The following is a 20,543-nucleotide window of genomic DNA, read 5'->3' as shown; positions in this document are numbered from 1 at the left end:
ACAGAAACTCGTCTTGGGTATGGTCAGTAACCAAGCCGGGCTGGGACGGATGGTGGCTGCTTAGTATGCCCGGGCCGAGCCGAGCCGAGCCGGCTCACAGCGCAACATTCAATTTCAGCTGGGGCTCTGGCTCTGGCTGTGGCTCTCTTAGTGCTGTTGTTGTTGCAGGCTTATTAATTACCTCACCGCACAATTGCGTGGCACATACAAAACACCCACCAGCAGGAGGGGGGGAGGGAGGAGGAGAAATGGAGGAGGGGGCTGCCTGGTTTTGTAGAATCCACAGAAGGCGTTGGACGGCGGGTAATACGAGTAACGACTTTTTGTGGCCCGTAAATGGAGCCTCCCGACGATGTCAACAGCCCCAACCAGTTTTCAGTTTTGTTTCTTATTTCATCAATATTTTATATTTTCTTTCGTTTCCATTAGTTTTATTTACTGTTTATTTTTCGAATGCAGCAAATGAAGATTTCAAGAAAACAAGAAAATTGAGAATCAATTTTGGCAAACGTGTTTTCGTTCATTTTGCATATTTATTGCTTCGGCTGGCTACTTTCAAATGTCAAGCGAAGTTGAAGGTGGTCCACAATGATATTTGAGTTTTTTTTTTCACTCCCCAACTATTTTATATGATTTATATTGAGTCATGGTTGAAAATGAAGCAGGGGCCTTGAGCAGCACAGAGAAAAAACAAAAGACTACAGCAGCGAACTTGTTAAGAAAAAAATACATATTTATAAATAAGAACACTTGATAAAAATAGGCAACCGAAAGTAAAGGAGTATGGGTTTTGGAGGGGAAAGGTCCGATTCAAAAATCATTATCAAAAATCCATTAAAATATTTCGCATTTGCCATATCTTGGCTTACAATTACATACAACATTAAATTCAATGCACGATGCGCACAAGCAATTCCGCAAAAGTCATAAGCAAAATCGTGCCCGTGGGCCGGTGAAACTTAATAAAGCCTGAGAAAGTTTTCCCAAAGTGACAATCATTAAAATAAGACAGCAAATAGCTAAGCTAACTAACTAAGTGCAGCCACAACTGCAGGTTAATAATAAAAAATGCGATAATTGACCATAGATTTGTAAGACAACCGAATGCCAAACATGCAACAACTGAAGCAGCATTTCGAAGAGTGACTGACGGACGAACTAAATGAATTTTGAATTATTTTTGGTTGGGTCTTTAGAACGTCGTCTTCCAGTGCTGGTTTGGGGCGGGGGGGATGCTTTCGACCATTTACTTCGGGCTTTTATTGCTTTGCTGCATCTTCTCGGGTTCTGCGCTGACCCAGTTTAATGCAAGTGGAACGCATTGACCAACAACTTCAACAGCAACAAGATCTATTGGCCATAAATAGTCAGCCAGCCAGCCAGGCAGCCAGCCAGCCAGCCAGGCAGCCAGGCAAACGCTATCCAAAGATACTCCATACTTCACTCACTGACTCACTGAGACTTGAAGCCTTCCTTTCTCAATGAAGATGTCGGTGAAGAGGCACCCGACGCCGACTCCATCTCAACTTCGTTCAAGTTGTATTCTGAGTAGAAGAGAGCCAAGCCGAGCCGAGCCGAGCCAAGCCGAGCCAAGCCGAGCCTGGACTGAGACTCAGATGGAGAGAAAAACTCGTTTCTTTTGGGATGCTGTATGCTGTTTGGAAGAACTTTCTTCTCATTGATTCTAGCGGCTTGCATATAAATAAATAAATTAAAGAGACTTTCTTTCTGCCAGTGTGAGCGTGAGTGTGTCTGTGTGAGACTGGCTTTGGTGTCATCATCTATTCAATTTTTTTTTTTTTTTATTTTGTGCTGTTCCTCATCGGCTTCTAAGCTGACGCCTCACTGAGATGACCCAAATACTTCGGCGCTCTTTCACTCGGGTCAGAGTCGGGTTTGGGCTTGGGCTTGGGCTTGGGCTAGGGGTCTGGGGCTGGGGCTGGGGCGGAGGCTGGGTTTTCGTGCACCTTGTATCATTTTCGGAGGCTCTGGGCTCGCTGTTGGTCCAACAAGCCGCCCGATTATAAACATCATCCCATTTACAAGTATTTCCAGTCTTCTCCCGCGATTATACGCATCTTTATCGGTATCTTCATTAGTTTGACCCAATTTATTTGTTCGTTGCATTGAGAGTTCTTTTTACTTTCTATTTTCTCTCGATCATCTTCAGAATATTTATTTCTTGTGGGTTGGTTTCGGTTTGTGGTCATCTTGTTAGCTTTTTGATTTGAGGAAGTCAATTTACTTTCATTTGGGAAAACATGTTTTGGGCTTTTCGTTTATGATGCCCCTGGGCGTTTTTAATGGCAGCATCCGTTGTGATATTGGGCTAAAAAGCTTTAAATCTTGACAGGGAAACGGAAATGTTTTAAAATGTTAATTTAGATGGCGATAGAAGGAGTATTGGAAGTATTTTGGGGACAAAAGACACAATACAGGACGAAAAGGAGACAATAAATAAATCAATTAATGGGCTAGTTCTCTGGCTTTGCCACTCAGTCTTTTGTATGCCACTCCTGTAATATTTGGTGACCCCAACATCTACAGATCACCTGGGGTCAGCTTTCTATGAATTTTCGTAATTGCTTAAAATGTTTTTTTTTTTTCTTTTTCGGTAATTGTTTTCATGTAGCACTCCATAATTGCCAATTTATATTGCCCATAAACCCCATTTATGGGTCATACTCAAAACTATGAATCTCTCTTTGATCTGTTCGCTTCGAGAACGCAGGCTCTTTCGGGGGAAAAGAAAGCTGCGCGACCAAAATGCAAATCCAAAATCATAAAATTCTGATAAAGACAAAACATTGAAACACTTCAGAGCCCGTTTGTTTTTGTTTTTCGCCTAACAAGAACAAGAAAAGATGGTAGAATGCTGAAATGATACATTTATTTGCTTGATATATGAGTTCGGGTTCTTTTTACAGATCTTGAACTAGGTCAAGTAATGATTAAGGGCTTTTCGCCGCGGACATGATCGGTTGAAGTTTTTTGAATATGCAAAGGAGCTTGTCTGATAAAATGATTTGATGGACAGTTTTAGTTCTTCATTAAGTTTTTAAGTTTTTTTAATGGGTTTATGCTTGGATATAAATATCGGCTCGGAGATCGATCTACTGGACTGTGTCGTGTCTATAAGAACAGTTAATAAGGGAACTCTTCTCATCAGTCGGATTCTGCGGCGCGTTTCGTTCGGTTCGGTTCGATTCAAATCCAGGCAAATCCAGGAAAATATGAATTTCAATCCGCGAACGTTTCTGTTCGCCGTGTGTCTGGGCTTGGGCTTAAACTGGAGCTCTGCTGTCTATAATTATAAAGCACCTCCTCGCGGTTATTTCTATCCCAGGCCAGAACGACTGCCACCGCTGCCAGTCAATGGGAGTTCGACTGGGACACCGGGTTCCGGCCTACCGCCCGGAGTGCAATCGGATTTCATTGATGATCTGATTGAGGGCCATAAGCAGCAAATCTTATCGAGTGTCTTGGGCGGGGCCATTGAGACTCCGTTGGACTCGGCATCAGCCGCAGCCTCAGCCTCCTTCTCGCCCCTCGAGGGCGGCGGTGCAAAGGCGTTCCGCGTCAATCGTTGTGCCAGCTGCAGTGAGTAGAGCCAAAACCAGAGCCAGAGCCTTTGAGCTGAATGTGCCGGGGAATGATGGGGAATCGATTCCAGTGGTTGGATAAGGATAGTAATTTCGAGTTTAAATCGGTTAAATGTGGCTTATCGGATACACTTCGATGCACAACATTTTCTTATTGATTAAACGCTGAAACGGTTATGAAAATTATGTGCGAGATTTCCAAGTTCATAGATAGACTATCTGGAATTTCGAACGTCATTCCCTGGTTCAGGCACTCGGTTCCTATCACAGATCCCTCTAGATCCCCATACTCTTACAGCCTGCGGCGTGCCTAACGTCAATCGAATTGTGGGCGGCACCCAAGTGCGGACCAACAAGTACCCATGGATTGCACAGATCATACGCGGGACTCTCCTCTTCTGCGGCGGAACTTTGATCAATGATCGCTATGTCCTGACTGCTGCTCACTGTGTCCATGGCATGGACATGAGGGGCGTGTCCGTGCGTCTCCTTCAGTTGGATAGGAGCTCTACCCATTTGGGGGTGACGCGATCGGTGGCCTTTGCCCATGCCCATGCCGGCTACGATCCTGTCAGTCTTGTCCATGACATTGCCCTGCTGCGACTGGATCAGCCGATTCCCCTGGTGGATGCGATACGGCCGGCCTGTTTGCCCACCCATTGGTTTCAGAACTTTGACTTCCAGAAGGCCGTCGTGGCGGGTTGGGGCCTTAGCCAGGAGAGTGGCTCCACCTCGAGTGTCCTGCAGGAGGTGGTCGTGCCCATCATCACCAATGCCCAGTGCCGGGCCACTTCCTACAGGTCAATGATTGTGGACACTATGCTCTGTGCTGGCTATGTCCAAACCGGAGGTCGCGATGCTTGTCAGGTTGGTTGCATCATCTCGATCATTAACTGTATTGATCTCCTCCTTTGGTTCATCCTCGTATTTGCAGGGTGACAGCGGTGGTCCACTGATCGTCAGGGATCGCATCTTCCGTCTGGCCGGAGTGGTGTCCTTCGGCTATGGCTGTGCCAAGCCCGATGCTCCCGGTGTCTACACTCGCGTCTCTCGTTATTTGGACTGGATAGCAGTCAATACCAGAGATTCGTGCTATTGTATTAATTAGTTGGGTAAATTATATGCAATTTTTGGATGGCGAGAATTGGAAACCATTCAACCATCTCAAAATTTAGATAGATTGTTTTATTTCGTTCGCACATCGGCTTGGACAATGTCTGGTGAATGGTCCAAATATGAGCCTTACATTTCTATCACTTGCGTACTGTGAAAGAAGCGGCTGTTGCCCTGCATGAACAGGCAACCGAATCGATTCGGTGGGTATTCGCTTGAATCAGCGTCTCAGCGTCCCAGAACGATGCCGGTATCGCCATTTTTACTGTCTGAGATCCGCAATTTCGGTTTTTTTCCCCCGCTCACTCTCCATTTGAGAAAGTGGTGCAGTGCTTTACACTGAAAACAAAAAATTATTTCAAATATAGCAAGAGAATGTTTTGCGCTAAATAAAATAAATATATTTGTTCAGCATTTTTTTTTCAATGTCAAAAGCCGAAAGGACACGAACTCCGTTCTTCAGAGATTTTAATCCGCAATGCTCGCACTTTGCTTTTAGTGGTTCGGTGTGATCCGAATCTCACCGAAGTAAGCATTCCTAAAGATCGTAATGATTTTATGAATTTGATGGATTCATGCAGGGCTCTAGTGTATCCTGTTAGGTGGATTGGGAATATTTAGAAACTTTTGCAAGAAACGAACTGATTTTATTTGTTTGGATGCAGAATTCTTCAAACTCACATTCGATCCAATAAGTTCCGGTTGCACATCAGCCCCAACATCTATCCAATTCTCACACTCTTTGATGGAGATTTATTGGTATTGTATGTACATATGTATGTATTTCTGGGTGTACTGTGGGGGTACCACGCAACTCCCTCAACTTCCAGCTGGCTTCACTTTCTTAATGCCAAACAGATATAACAAAAAGTGCAGAAATGTTTGTGGAAACAGGTTATGGTTACCCTTCAGAGTGGCCTTTCACTTTTTTTCTTCCACGAATGTTTGCAAAAATCAATATAAATCGAAGTCGGAGTCGTAGTCTCAGTTGGGGTTGGAGTTGGAGTTGGAGTTCGAGCTCGAGTTGGCGTCGGAGTTTATGTTGTTGCTGTGGCAGACAGAGAAAATTGAAGCCAAGGACGTTGTCTCTTGTTATCGACTGACACATTGTTATCACTTGTCAGGGTAGCCTCCTTCTTGCCGCCGGACCAGAGTTGACAAAACTTTTATCTTTATCCCTTTGGGCCAGGCGGCAGTCGTTCCCGACAGTTGTTTAATGGATTTTCAAGTTATTTCTGGTATTTTGTTGTAGTTGCCGCTGTATGTCGCAGAAATACAGCAAAGCAAAGATATCTCGGCGGAAAGAAACTCGTTTGTGGCTAGGGGCCAAAGAAAATGCCGCATAATTGCCGCCGCCACGACTCCGCTAAAAGGGGAGGCGGCAGTGGAGCCGAGCCGATCCGAGCCGAGCAGCGGAGCCGAGGGGAGTGGCAGAGGGGGGCCAGGCTAGGCCAGCCACTGAATCGACAATGTCGTCAATGCTGGCTGCTCTGGCATTTGATTTTATTTTTAACTAGACTATAATTGATGCCCGGCATTGCAAGGGTTATCGAACAAATCAAAGAGGTACGAGTACAGAAACTGTGGGGCAAAACGACACTTTAAATCACAAATCAGGCGAGTCCATGGCAGATTCACGTTTGAAGGATATTTTCTAAGCACTGTTCGAGCAGTATTCAACACTTTTTCGGTTGTACAGTGCAGGTTTAATGTATTACGATAGTTATTTATATTTAAGATTCCGAAAACCTAGGACCGGACCTTGTCGAATCACTTTAAAATTTTCTGCCTTGGATGGTCTATTCTATGGTCTATGCTTTTCGATTCGAACCCTATTCCGGTGCGTTATATATTTATGGTATTTATGTTTACGAATTATTCATAAGGTACTCTTTTCCAATAGCATTCACTCACCGAACCAAATGCCCATCTAATATGCAATAATACGATGGCAGAATCAAATTATCAATGATATTAGCGACTCTATTTATAGCCTCGACTTAGGCGAAGCAAAAACATACTTCCATTACCTACAAGAATATGAAAAAAAAACGATTTATTAGAAAATCCCTTTTGTTTTTTTCTATTTAAAGCAGTACTTTTTACTTATAATTAAAGTGCCTTCTATAGCGTATCATTTGTGTACACCTTGGAGCGAGACAGACCTTCTCAGTTGCCTTATGGAGACCATAGTCGCTTGCAGTTCTCTCTGGGTGTTGGCACAGTCCACGATCTGATCCACACAGTGCTCCCATTTTCGACTCGCCACTCGCAGGCTGGACGGAACTAAGGCGCCGAAGATAAACGTCACCGGCTGGAAATAACCCCGATTGGGCTCGACTGCCGATCGAATTAGCTTGATGATGGTGCCCCAGGGCCCAGCTTCCTCGACCAGCCGACACAGGGCCTTGAATGGCCGATATCGGGGCAGCTGGGCCTCGGCTGACGTGCGCTGGTTGCCCTCCTGCAGGCGAACTCTGGCCAGGATCAGGCGGGCCTTCGATGTCTCCCTACTGAGCTGGTGATTCTGGGCCGCCTGGTCCTCCAGAAGATGGTAGATGTGCAGGTGTAGGCTGTCAAGAAGGCAACAGGCTTCCTCCGTACTTGATATCGTTTCCGGTCCACTCGCTTCAATTGATGGTTCCGTCGGTTCTCTCATTGCTGAGCACTGGGCGGTTGGTCTTTTTTTGCTCTCACAGAGTTCAAAATTGAATTAATCTTTTGCTTCGATACTAGGCTTAAATTTGAAACACAATTTTGACTCTCATTTCAAAGAGAACACAGTCGTTAATTGCATACTTCGATAAAGGGATAAAGGATTAATTAGTACCAAAGCTAAGCCTCCACTTGATGGGGGACTCTATCACCGGAATTCCTATAAACTGTGTACCATCATGAGGGTAAACTCAAGAGAAAATTAACTCAGAAGCTCCAGCTGTGAACGGCTTGAGATATTCCCTTAAATGAAAATTAAGGCCCAATTATTCAGATCTGATAGTTCATCTTTCAAGTTTGTTTCCCCCAAAAAAGATCTAGTTCACAGCATACCCATAGCCTCGATTTAAAGCAAAGTTGCTCACCTTCAAATTTCTCAGATTTTTGTTGGTTTGTCTTTGATAAAATGATCAGATTTGTTAGCCAAAGAAGAGAGGTAGGAGGCACCGCACGCTTCGCTGGCTAATTTAACATAATTCTCACATAAATCGCCAGCGACTCGGTGTAGAGAAATTTTCACGCCTCGCTGAACGCATTTGGCTCGGATGGCGAAAAAACCAAATCCAGCTCTTTAGTGTTTTCTTCTTCCACTACTACTTCTTTTTTTATGAAATTAAATTACAGCAGCAACAACAACAACAACAACAACAACAAAAAGCTAATGTCCAAAAGTGTACTAAGCGCCGAGTTTTCTCCCGTTTCCCCCGCTATCGAAGCACTTTGCTGGAAAACCGCAAAACATTTTAATAAATTGCCAGTTATTAGTTGCTGGCGGAGCAGGAAAAAGTGCAATTAAAATGCATTCGAATGGGGCGCGGCTCCCAAGGGGGACAAAGGAAGTTCGCGGCACAAGAAATTAGCATAAGCATTGACTTTTTCCAAGAGAGGGCAAAAACTGCTGCACTCGTTTCCCATAATTTGCGTCAGTGCAGATAATGAGCAAGAAAGAGCTAGAGATCACGAAAAGAATTCTCGCCTTTCGCCCCGAAGCTCCAGATACGCTTGCAGATGCATCGGTCCTACGTGAGCTATCTATCCGTATAATTTTGCTTAAACTTTGCCACCTGTACCCCCTCGAATGGAATGCCTAGAGAGAGCAAGCAGCCCGTCATGTCTAGGCCCACTCGCGCTCGCCTATCTCTATATCGTAACAGCTTTCTTTCCAGTGTTGCAAAACACTTGCTCAAACTCATTGTACCCTCTGAAAGGAGGGTACTGTACTCTCTGGAAAAAAGTTTGAGAGAGTCGGTCGGTGCGGAGGGGTAACCACCTGCGGTCAGCGAATAGCAAATGGTGTGAAACTTTGCTACGTGTTGGCCGGGAAAGAGGGTCGCGTGAGGAGTGGGAAAGGGGGAGTGAGAGGGGGGTGCGCTTACATTTCGTAAACAGTTTGCAATTTGCATAAATGTTTTTAATTAAATGCATTTAAAGCATATTTTGCAAAATACTCGTTAGTTTTTTTTTTCTCTTCCAAATTTGCTAATGAAATCGAATGGGGCGAGGCATGGGGGAAGTGACTCTAAAGTGATTATGGCTAATAAACGGGAAGCCAAAAAGGTAAGGGAAAGATAATGGAAAAGAAATTGCTTGGCTATGATAATCATATTTTGAGTTAGCGAACTGCAAAATGGATAGATACCATAATAAAATTTCCTCTATGCTGCATGTAGCATATTTTAGAAAATCCAAGTGTCAGACCACATGCTGTGTTGGTCCTTCATTCGAATACTACTTATAGTTAGGAGCAGCTAACACAAGTCCTTCCCTTCCTCATTATACAACCCAACATCCGCCAGATTCAATCAGCTGCCCACCCATTCGTTCCTTGAAACATTCAGCAAACTAAACTTCAGGCCCAAAGACGATTAACTTGTTCCACAAACTTTCAAAGTGCAGCGCAAAAACGAGGCAAATAACCAAAAAATACAAGACAAAACTTGCCAAAACTCCACACAGAGCCACAGGTTTTTTCTTCTTTAAACACGACTGGACAAAAAAGCGACAACCGAGAGCTCTGCTCTTTTCTTTGCTACCTCAAATGTGTAATGTACGAGTAAAAATTTGAAAATATGAAGGAAAAAAAGAAAAAAAAAAAAAACTTAACAATTTGTCAACTTTCTTTTTTATCAAGCAAAAAGAAGGAATCAAGCAACGTGTTGCAAAACGATGGAAAAAAAAATTCCAAACAATTTTCAAAGCCACCGCGAAAATCTTGCACCACAGACTCCCACACAAAGTCAGCCAGTCAGGTGGGTTTTAGCCGTGGAATGGTCTGGTCGGATTGGGCTGGAGGTGCCTCTGAACAGATGATTTAGCGACGGGTTTTTCTTTCTACAAGTTGCGGGCAAGGCAAGGCAGGGCAAGGAAATGCAAGGCAAGGCAGGGTAAAAAAGTTGCCAAATCATGTTGCGGTTCCTTCCGCGACTCTCCCCCCAACCCCCGCACCCCGTTTGGGTGCATTTTTTGAGGGAGAGTAATCGAAAAGTATTCGATGAAACTCTTCCTTCGTGGATACCGGAGGACAGGTGACCAATAACCACAGCACCAGCACTGGTCGGTTCAGTTCTTAAACTTGTTTCAATTTACTGTTTTTTTCCGCTGTTGCTGCAGTATTATTCGTATACCCTCATAGGCAAGGGGTATGTGGTGTTTTTAAAGAATTTAGGGCTAAGAGAACTTGGTTATCTGAACGGGAGGATGGGTATAGATTGTGGTATGCTATGAGAGGAGTTGGTTGATGATATCTCATATAGCAATGAAAATGAATGTTTAAAAGTGGCAAAACTTGTTGTATCTGAATTTAATAAAACACATATAATAGTATGGTATTATATGTAAGACTTAAGAGCATTTTCTATTCGCTATATTATTGGCCATTCTTTCCTTTTCTGTCGCTTTTATTTTTTCGGACTTTTCGCTACGCCTGTCCTTATTTATCTTTTTTCTTTTTTTCTTCTTCTTACTTTGGATAACTGTTGTTTTTGCCGGTGCCCGGTAATTACCAATGACGGGAGCAAGAACGAGAACAGGCCAACAAGTCGAGTCGCGTCGAGTCGCGTCAGTTCCATTCGCATCCCTCGGCCCCAGCCTCTGCATTCGCCTCGCGGGCGCCAGCACATCACAAATTTGAAATCAGTTCATTATATAAATTGTTACCTTTAGACGATGTGGCAGACAGTTGGGTTAGGGCCCCAAAGAGGGGTTTAAGGCGAAAGAGAGAGAGAGAGAGAGCTTCAAGCAAGTCTTTTTTTCTGCCATGCCGTAAAGTACCATTTCTGTTCTTCAGCGGTTTCCTCCTTTTTTGTTGAAATTAGCCCACAATTTGTGTAAGCTAATGTCAAACGGGGATGGGGTTTGTTTGGAGGGGGGAATGGAAATCGCTTGGCACACAAAAGTTACCCACAGTAACAGTAACGCACTCGACTTCAATTATACAGGGAGCACTTACTGCTCACTCCTTCCCTGTCTCTGGTCAGCATCCCCATCCCCATCCTCGCACTCGTTCTCCCCGAAAGCTCAAAGTGTGTCAGCGCCATCCAGGAGAGGGTCTCATCGCGAGGCATTCTTTGACTGGCATTCATCTAACCATTCCCCCATCTAACCCCCTTCATTTCGTTGCCTTCTATGCGCAGCGTCAACGTCAACGGCTGCCAGTCAGTCGCCACTGTCCATCCAGAATTCGGTGCTCCAGCTCCTCCCCCATGCCTATGCCCAGATAGCTTGCCTTTGGCTTGCCAGGAACTCCCCTCAAACTGTTTGTGCGCTGCTCCAAGTGTTGACTGACAGGTGCCGCCGGAGAATTTTTGGCGCTACAAAGTGCATAAATAACAAATTTTTTCAGCTCTGTTGACAGTGGAACGTGGCAGATAGAGGAAAAGCAGAAAGCAACAAAAAACCGAATCTGGACAGAGAAAAGCCAAGTAAAAGCCATTAGTTAGATGAGAGCAGACCAGCGGAAAACTCTGTGCTTTAATTTCTTATGCATTTTCATTTGGACCTTTTTAAAGAGTTTTCAAAGTTGCACGTTACTGTAGTATCCGGAATCAAGAAAAACGACACATTAAGAAACAATATTAGTAATATTTAGACAATTTTAACAAAAATTTCATGAAAGAAAGGAAAAAACGAATAGATCTTCGAGGGAAATAGATAAGAAGGAATAAAGTTGAATACATTTTTAAGCAGTGAAGTTTTGTTTCATTTAGAAGAATTTAGTTAATGACACTCAAAAAAGCATTTTTTAGTTCTGATCTGGGGGTCTGACCAGTGGCGGAGCTCCGTGTGGGAAAGACGTTTTAATTATACCTTTATTGATAAGAAAATATTGTAAGGTAGAGAAGAGATTCCCAGAATTCCCATTTCAAATTGCATTTTTTCATTCTTTTTGATCGCATGTCGGAATATTGTATAGTTTTCGAACTTTTCTGCCATTCAGCGCCACTATCACCACTAATAAAAACAAAAACGAGGGTTAACTTTAGTTTTAAACACGATACTTAGTCAGTATGGCTACCCTCCGCCAAAGGGCGCGAACATTGGACGACAAAGAGTGTGTGCGAGAGAGGCAGAACGTGTGGGGCGCTGTGTAGCCACTGCAAATTGATTTGTTCCTTTTGGTTATAACATTGATCAGATTCGTCAATCTGGTGGATATGGTCATTCTGGTCGTTACACACATCGACTTTCCCCACAAATCCAATATACCCCTATGCTCATTTTGAGTATCCGGGGTACAAATATGAGACGCTATTCCGATATCGATAAGAAACGCGCGGGAGTGAAAAATTCATCGGGTACGTTTGATAATCGTTGCTCGGGGGTCTTTGGGATCGCTGGAATGGGGATTTCTACATGAATTCTACACCAAAAAACTACATTATCTACATGCGACATGTTGGTTCATTACTTGACTAAGCCTAAACTGTGTTATTTTTCTTCTTGCAGCGACATCAAAGCTTTATTGGAGACTGAAACCTTAGCCAGTGCACAAGCGATCTGCCACATGAACACACAAAATGGCTTCAACAACAACAACAGCGGCACAAAGCACACGCGCCAAGACAGCAACCAGTGATGATGACTACGTGACGGTTGTGGAAGTCGATGATCCCACATCGTCCACCAAAGACTCGAGCCACTTGAAGACGCTAGTCAAGCGGCAAAGCTCCGTGGACCCCCACTCCTCCTCCTCATTCATAACAGTTTTGACCATTAACGAGATGGAGCTGCTCCAGCAGCGGCGGCAGCAGGAGGAGCAGCAGAACCACCCCCAGAAGATTGTCGTAGAGGGGGAAGACGTCACTGTCTATCGTCTGCCGGGGGAGCGCTTGGGCTTCGGCCTAAAGTTCCAGGGAGGCACAAGGAACACCGAACTGGTTCAGAAACTCTACATACAATCCTGCGCTGCTGAGAGTCCCGCCTCCAAGGTGGCCACCAGCTGGGGCCACCTGCGCGAGGGCGATGAGATCGTCAGCATCGATGGGCGAGAGGTCTGCCAGATGACGCGCATCGACTGTGTGCGCTGCCTCAAGGATAGTGTGGCCATTAAGCTGATCGTAAGGAACGGTCACGGCCAGAAGCCGCCCAGCGAGGAGGACCAGCAGCAGCTGGAACAGCTCTCCATCACACTGAATGCCCAGCCCCCGCCACCGCCCCCGGTGCCGCCCAGGAAGCTCGTGAAGCGACAGAACTCCCGAGAGCCGCCCGCCCAACCCAATCAGGTCCAGTTGGTGATAGAGAAGCCCCTAACGCCACCGCCAGATGCCGAGTACTACATAAACCTCTTTGCCGAGTCCATGAAGGCGGGCTCCGAGTCGGACGACACGGCAAGCACTATATCCACAGTCATTGACAAGTTCTCGATGGGGTCCAACTACTCCTCGGACACGGATGTCGCCAGCAGTCTCAATGGCCATGACCTGGCCAAGGTGCTGAAGCCGTTTACCCTCTTGGAGGAGGAGTTTCACCTGGAGCAGTCTCTGGGACACCCGAAGCTGCTCATACCCGGCAATAACTACGAAAATGTGGAGTTCAAGACGGAGAAGGTGAACGTGTATGAGAATGTGGAGCTCAAGAGTCCGGAGGGGACGCCCACGCCGAAGCCGAGGGTCCAATTGGCCACAGTAGAGCCGAAGAAGAGATCCATTATTCCCATGCCCCGCAAGATGCCAGCGCCCAGTAAACTGCCCATTGAAGTGGCTCCGCCTAGGGTGCCCGTGGCCTCCGCAGAGTCTCCTACGACCCCCACAAATGAGAGGAGAGATCTGCCCCAGTTAAACTCCCCCAAGACGCCCAGCAACGAGGTTAAGGAAATGCACCCGAGCTCCACCAAAATACCGAAGGCCAAGTTCTCGCGGGCTAAAACTGAGGGAGAGATCAAGCTGCAGATGTCACCTCTCAAGCAACAGTCGCCGCAGCTCAAGTCTCGCATTCCCGTAGTAACCCCACCAACGCAAAAGTCACCCCACCTGTCAAAGCACACCTCATCTCCCTCCAGTGGCACGCCAACAACGAGCTCCAGCATCCCCCGACTGCTACAGAAGCAGAAATCCGAGACAGATCTCAAGCTGAACCTGTACCGCAGCAAGTCAAAGGAGTCCAGCCCCGTTCTGACCCAAGGGCGACCGCCTCTCCAGAGAGCCTACTCCGCAGAGGCTCCCACCAGGACACCCGAGCGGACATTCATTCCCGTACTGCTCAATGGCAGCGCCAAGAGCAGCTCCAACTCGAACACCAACTCCTTGGAGAGCATTAGCTCCAACTGCAGTAGCGGCAGCAATGGACGCTCGCCCAAGGGACCCAAGCCCAAGCCTCCAGAGCGGGTGCAGTCTCTCCAGAAGACACAGATACCAAAGCTGCAGATGCTGCCCACGACCCCGCCACAGCAGCAGCCAACGCTGAGCATGCAGACGTTCAAGCAAGGCGGCACACCGCCAGCCACGCCCCGGACAACACCAGTGGGCACACCGTCCCCCACCAGCAACAGCAAATGCGAGATACGCTTCAAGATCCAGACCTACGAGAGTAAGACTCAAGATGAGGACAAGCTGCCGAGTCTCTTTGATCTGGTGCACAAACAGGACAAACTGGAGACCTCCCCCGAGCCCCAACGTGATATTACGGCTCTCCTGGCGGCCGCCGCGGCGGAAGCAGCTGATCTCTCCCGAGAATCCCCCCCGCCCCTGGTCGTTGGCAAGTGCATGAAGATCGCCGACGACAATCAGACCACCACTTGCTACTCCAGCTCCAGCGGCGAAGAAGAGGATGAGGACGATGTTGATGCCGCCGAAAGGGAGTACATCTGCGAGGACGGCGAAAAGCTGGGGCCCCCCGAACTGATCAACGGTCCGGGACCCTCGGAGGCCTACTTCAATATGTTCTGGCACTCGAATATGCTGCCCACCATTGGCGAGGTCGAGGAGGAGTTCTCATCCCTGGAACCGCAGTCGCTGACGAATGGGTAAGCACATCTAAGCTGACTACCAATCACGGTCAGGAACCATAGTTATATTATTTATAGAACGCCTAATTAATTTGGGCACACTTAGGGTATAGGTGTACCGATGTAGAACAGGTCCATAGTTTACCGGACGAGCCGGTGGAGAGGGGATTTTTGTTACCATATCATCAACAAATGATTGTTGCAAAAAACGATACACATACTTATTGGCAGTATGTGCAGATTGTGCATAACACGGCAGGGGGGAAGGGGTAAAGAGGGTGAAACACCCACAAAAATAAAAAAGAAACAGAACAGAAAAACCAAAAAAAAAAAACAATAGCTGATAAGACAAAATGCCGGTGTGTTTACTAACACACTGATAAAGGCCCCGGCACTGGAGCCAGCCGCTAGCCGATAAGGTGCTTCGGAATGGCAAAGAGGTATAGAGAAATGTCAGTGTTATTTTGGAAACGTTAGGCAAAGGTTCGATCGGCGACAGAACCTGTCTCAACTGACATTCAATTTCCGATTTGCGTTCGTTGTTGCTCAGCCAGCCAGGTGCGGAGAGGGGCCACAGGCAGAAACAGAGCCAATTAGCATATCAGAGAGTACCGATAAGCAGAGCCCATAATTATGATTACTCAAATTACTCGATTTGTTGACTGATTGAAGTTCTTTCTCTGACTCTTTTCTCTGCCTCCCCACAGAACCATTGTCAAGCCGGAGGAGCTGAAAAAATTGCAAGCACCGACGTCCAATATGGAGGCTACCGATGGCGGACTGACCCAGATGAATGTGAATGTCGATAAGATTACTGACCATGACGCACATGATAAGACAGCCCTGGCAGCGAGCCAGAGCCCTGTCGAGGAGAGTCTCACTTCGTCCAGTGCAACCACAACGAATCACAAGGAAACGAGCAGCAAGACCAGCCAGGAGGAGAGCAGCAGCAGCTCGGTCCAGGAGAGCAGCACTGTGAAGACCCAAAGGACCACAACGACCCGGGTGACTACCACCAAGACGAGCAGCAGCAGTAGCTCCTCCAGTGTCTCCAACTTCAGTCCAGACATTGCATTCAAGCTGCAGTCCTATGAGGAGAGAGAGGATGGCACAGCCCCTGCCGCACACCTGGGAACATTGACCACAACCATTCACGAGGAACGGAGAGTCCTGAGCGAGGAGCAAACCCTCAGCGAACTGCGAACAAAGGATGCCTTGACCGGGGAGGAGCAGCTGGTGACCAGCGCCGGATCCAAGTCAAGCAGTGCCCGCTTCAAGAAGATCAGCAGCAACGACAACCTGCTCGAGCTCGGGGACGGAGTCGGAGACGAGCAGCTGCAGCTGCAGCCGTTGACTGCCACCGTCTCGGCGGAGACGCGTCTGAGGGAGCGCCTGGAAGACCCACAGGATAAACAGAGTATCGAGAGGGGTACCCTGACCTTATCCGAATGTGGCAAGCAGCTACAGCTGTCCGAGAATGGAGGAATGTCCACCTACACCGAATGCGAGCAGATCGAACAGGAATCCTACCTGGAGGGCCAGCAGACCCTCAACGGGAGCGGTGACCCACTCGTCACCCCCTCGGAGGATAAGGCCACTTTGGAGCGGGAGCTCAGTGAGACTCTGACGGTGACCAAGGATGGTGAGAAGCAGGTGACCAAGAAGCTGGAGCAGAGCAAGGAAGCGGCCGCCAAGAAGGGGGCCAAGCTCCTCAAGAAAACGGACGAGGAGCGACGTCTCGAAGAGGAGGCCCAGAAGCTAATCGAGAGCTATCAGAAGGTCAGGAAGGAGGCGGAGAAGCTGTACAATCTGGAGCAGGTTGATGACCAGGAGGGCTTCGACCTGAGTGCCTTTGAACAGGTCGAGAATCAGGAAGACGCAGGTGTTGAAATTTCAGAAGATAAGCCTTCTGAAGAAGAAGAGGAACCAGTCCTGGAAGACGGAGATGAAGATATTCATGTGAACGAAGAGCAGGACAAGCCTGTGAAAGAAGAAGCCAACGGCAAGATGGAATCCTTCAGCGAGAAAGAGTCAAAACTGAAAGCTATGGAGGCAGGAATCCAGGCCATGGACGAAGAAATTCAACTGACGAAGAAATTCACTCAGATCAAGAAGGACTTGAACAAAGAAGAAGGTCTCATTGCACCTGCCCTCGAAGATGACCTTGGCTATCTCCTACACAAACACATCATCGAAACACCGAAAACACAGGACAGGACCAATCTTACTCCCACTCCAACACCACTGCCCAAGCCCAAGCCGAAGCCTCCCGTGCCCACAAACAAGCCGAAACTGTCCCCAACTCTGATTAAGCCCAAGACAGCGCCACCACCAGTTCCCAGCAAGCGCAGTGAGCTGCCAGGAACAGCAACAGTAACGGGAGCTGCCACTGGGAGTGGATCTGGACTTGGATCTGGACAAAAACCAAAGCCCACGCCCAGCCAGCGACGCAGCAGTTCAGATGTGACGCCCCCAAAGCCATTAGAGCGCATCATTTTGGGTGTGGAGCAGCCGCAGCGACAGCAGAAGCAGGTGGAGAGTCAACCAATTATCACCTTGGCCAGCGTCGATTTACCGAATGTGGTGCCTGCTGTTCAAGCCCAAACCTCCACCATTGACCCAAGTCCCGAGCTGCTGCTGGATGACCTGCATTTCGAGAGCCATCAACTGCCCGACGAGGGGCGACTGCAGCAGGGAGAAGGCGAACAGCCAAAGGAGTCAAATGGCCTGCTCAGCGGGCCCTCGTCGACATCCTCATCAGCTTCGTCGGTGGCCACGGCCACCCCGATAACAACACCAATTTTGGTATCTGCCACGTCATCGATGGATTCGGTCCAGAGTGTCATCGAGGTCATCAATGGCAGGGGCAATGGCAGCCCTGCCATTGACAGTCGCACCGACAACAGCCATCGAACTAACGATGACGATGAGGATGAGGATGAGGATGACGATGATGAAGGAGTGCCTGGACTAGCGGAAATAAGCCCCGCTGAGGATGTGTCAACGTTGTCGCTCAATAGAGAACACGAATCAGGTGAGTGATGAAGAGAGACAGACTTTATGTTTGATCTATTATTGCACTTTATCTAGAACCGAGTTCTAATTGGCTAGGAATTTCCGTCTATATACAAATAATGGATAACTTTATCAAGCTTGTTTCTTTTACAAATTCTGTATAAATACATGGCACTTATCCATAGATAGATATTTTTTCTTAAATTTTAAATTAATACTGACTCCACCACAACATTTCACAGATTTGTGTTGTAAAAATCCTACTTAAATCCATTTCAAAGAGTGAATCTATGATTAAATTTGTTGCTAATGTAATAATATAAGTCAATATTAGTTTTCGCTTTAGTCCCTTCACTCAGAGACTTTTCTCTTTTCGTTAAAGTTGGGTTTTGCAACACTTTGTGCCGCACAATTTGCTTTGCACTTGCCGAAACGCAAACTTGCATCTCATGAGATTTACGACTGCCAGCCCTCAGATCCCCATCACCATTTCCCTTGGGCAGCCACAAGCCGCTCCACTGGTCCACTGCTGCACCACCCTGCTGTGGTCAGATACCCTCGCTTACTTAGTTGATTTTTTGACAGCCTCTCGTCTATCCTCCGCCCCCTTGGCCCGCTGTAAACCGACGACGCACGCAATTATCAGCCACCAAATGAGTTTTACAGCCGCACCATCTCACCATCTCACCCGGCAACTCTGGCAACTCTGGCAGCTCTGGACCTGGACCCTGCCAACTTGTCACATTGACCGCAATTTTAGCTTCCTCTAGGCCCTCGGTCCACTCTGTCTCTCTGTCGGCCATTGCGTATGCAAAACGGCCACTAATGGACTTTATGGCAGAGTTTTGTTTGGTTGGTTTTGGCTTTTTATTTTTATTTTTTTTTTTTGTTTTTACTTAGGGCTTTAATGTGACCGACACCGATCCGACCCTACAATGTGTGTGTGTGGGAATTGTATGGTGTTTGTTGCGTGGTATTGTTTTTATGGCTCGGATTATGCTACGCAAATTAAGTTTATCTTTCAATTTGTTTAATAATGGGTTTGCTGTAGTAGATCCGATTAGGGGAACAATACTGAAAGAGAGATCAGATCGTTTTTGGTTCTACAAAGGTATCAGATTACATAATCAGTATACAAACAATCCGTATTTCCATTTCACTGTCGATCTATCCATTTTTCAACTAAAATTCAAGATCTTCTATAGGCTCTGATTCTCGAAACTTTATCCTAAATCATGTTCCTACGTTAGTAACAGATTACAGATAAACGCAAATTTAGGAAATATATTTTCAGTTGTAATTTATTTTTCGTACGTATGTGTACTCGTAATTAGAATTCCATAAACCGTGCAAAGAGAGGAAGGAAAATCTAAACAAAAAGAGATTTGCAGTATTCGGAAATAATGGGAAAATTAAACGAATTTCTTTTCATTTAATTCTCAATTGCTGGCCACGGAAACCCTCAAACCAATTGAAAATCTGAAAGTCAATAACACCAACAATAAGAATATATTTTATTACATCTATGGCCGGTCCGGCCCGGCCAGGCCCGGCCCGACCCGCACTGGCATAATTGTTTGGCTTAAATATTTCATGCGGATTGGATTTGTGCGCTACCTGTGCAATGAAAATTTGCATTTCGTTTCCCCCTTCCATTGGCTGACCACAGCGCACATAAAATAATGGAGAAAATGTTTTAATTAAACAAAAAACTGGCAAATATTGGCACCAATACCAATAGCAATTCCAGCTTCCCCAAACCATGGGGCTGGGGTCCAGGGTCCAGGGTCCAGGGTCCGTGGTCCGGGCACGCACCAAAATATTTACATACCAAAATGCGTTTGGTGGGTGGCAATGGGATTCGATGCGGTGCTCTGTGGGCTCCAAATCCTCTGTTCTGGGTGTGAAATAATAATGAAATTTTGCTGGACAAGCCACATCACATTTGCATACGGCACAGAACAGTGGGGAAGTTTCTGGGGCGGCGTCCTACAAATTGTGTTCGATAGTTTTTATGGCATTAAAGGGATAAAGATTAAAGATGATAAAAATGGAATATTTATAAGAAGATATCGTAGCTATTGTCCGATATCTGCAAAGAGTGTATAACTCCGCTGGCTTAAGCACCATATAAATGTATCAAAAAATGCACTACAGTTCCCATTGTATCCCAGTTGGGGGCTTGTTTCCAAAGACCATTCCGCGTACAACTACATTGCTTTTAGTGCTGTTTTCACTTGCCGCCTGATGAAACTTAACAAATAAGCTATTTTTCCCATCGAAATTTTCGGGGAATATTCGGATTTCTACCCACACATGCGAGTCCATAAAAAATATACATATATGTGCATTTTATTTTCCTTCTGTTGATAGTCCTCTTGGCTCTGTCATTATTTTATGTAGCCGCGCAAAATTTTCAATTAAAGCTGCACACAAATATGCAAGGTTTTTATTTGTTTGTATTTTTTATATGTGAACGCGTATATTATTTGTGTACCTTAAATGATTTTTCTGGAATTCCGTTGATCGTCATAAAAGTAAATTATTTTTTTCACGCCACGCTGAGTTTCATAATTACGAGCCAGGCCGTCCGTTTAAGGAGTGGTTTTCCATTAATATAACACCCAGACGGGTGCATTGATAAGGCCGGGCTGGAA

The 20,543-nt window shown here is 46.3% G+C and overlaps 3 protein-coding genes across 3 annotated transcripts in view; 2 read left to right on the top strand and 1 right to left on the bottom strand.

The window, feature by feature from the left end:
* The window catches only part of LOC6601960, a 115,557-nt gene that overhangs the window by 3,822 nt on the left and 91,192 nt on the right, over positions 1–20,543 (top strand). The window contains exons 2-3 of the mRNA XM_026993809.1: positions 12,375–14,889; positions 15,579–17,905. Of these exons, the coding sequence (XP_026849610.1) occupies positions 12,446–14,889; positions 15,579–17,905 (4,771 nt within the window). The 5' untranslated portion in view covers positions 12,375–12,445. The remainder of the gene's footprint in view (positions 1–12,374; positions 14,890–15,578; positions 17,906–20,543) is intronic.
* LOC6601962 (trypsin-1) lies at positions 3,234–4,710 on the top strand. The gene is made up of 3 exons (XM_002026976.1): positions 3,234–3,600; positions 3,901–4,469; positions 4,537–4,710. The coding sequence occupies exons 1-3, from the start codon at positions 3,234–3,236 to the stop codon at positions 4,708–4,710; spliced, it is 1,110 nt and encodes a 369-aa protein (XP_002027012.1).
* Positions 6,850–7,374, bottom strand: LOC6601961. The gene has a single exon (XM_002026975.1). It carries the CDS (start codon positions 7,372–7,374, stop codon positions 6,850–6,852), a length of 525 nt encoding a protein of 174 aa, XP_002027011.1.

The sequence above is a fragment of the Drosophila persimilis genome, unplaced genomic scaffold (assembly GCF_003286085.1).
Source record: "Drosophila persimilis strain 14011-0111.01,24,50 unplaced genomic scaffold, DperRS2 tig00000900-arrow-arrow-pilon, whole genome shotgun sequence".
Classification (NCBI taxonomy): Eukaryota; Metazoa; Arthropoda; class Insecta; order Diptera; family Drosophilidae; genus Drosophila; species Drosophila persimilis.
The sequence above is the reverse complement of the archived record's forward strand: the minus strand, read 5'-3'. Positions and strand labels throughout refer to the sequence as shown.

What these genes read in the sequence shown, in the direction of transcription:
- LOC6601961 (XM_002026975.1), bottom strand. Translation starts at nt 7,374, where the DNA reads ATGAGAGAACCGACGGAACCATCAATTGAAGCGAGTGGACCGGAAACG.
- LOC6601962 (XM_002026976.1), top strand. Translation starts at nt 3,234, where the DNA reads ATGAATTTCAATCCGCGAACGTTTCTGTTCGCCGTGTGTCTGGGCTTG. An exon ending in CAATCGTTGTGCCAGCTGCA is followed by an intron (nt 3,601 to 3,900) that starts GTGAGTAGAGCC and finishes ATACTCTTACAG; the next exon opens with CCTGCGGCGTGCCTAACGTC. An exon ending in GAGGTCGCGATGCTTGTCAG is followed by an intron (nt 4,470 to 4,536) that starts GTTGGTTGCATC and finishes TCGTATTTGCAG; the next exon opens with GGTGACAGCGGTGGTCCACT.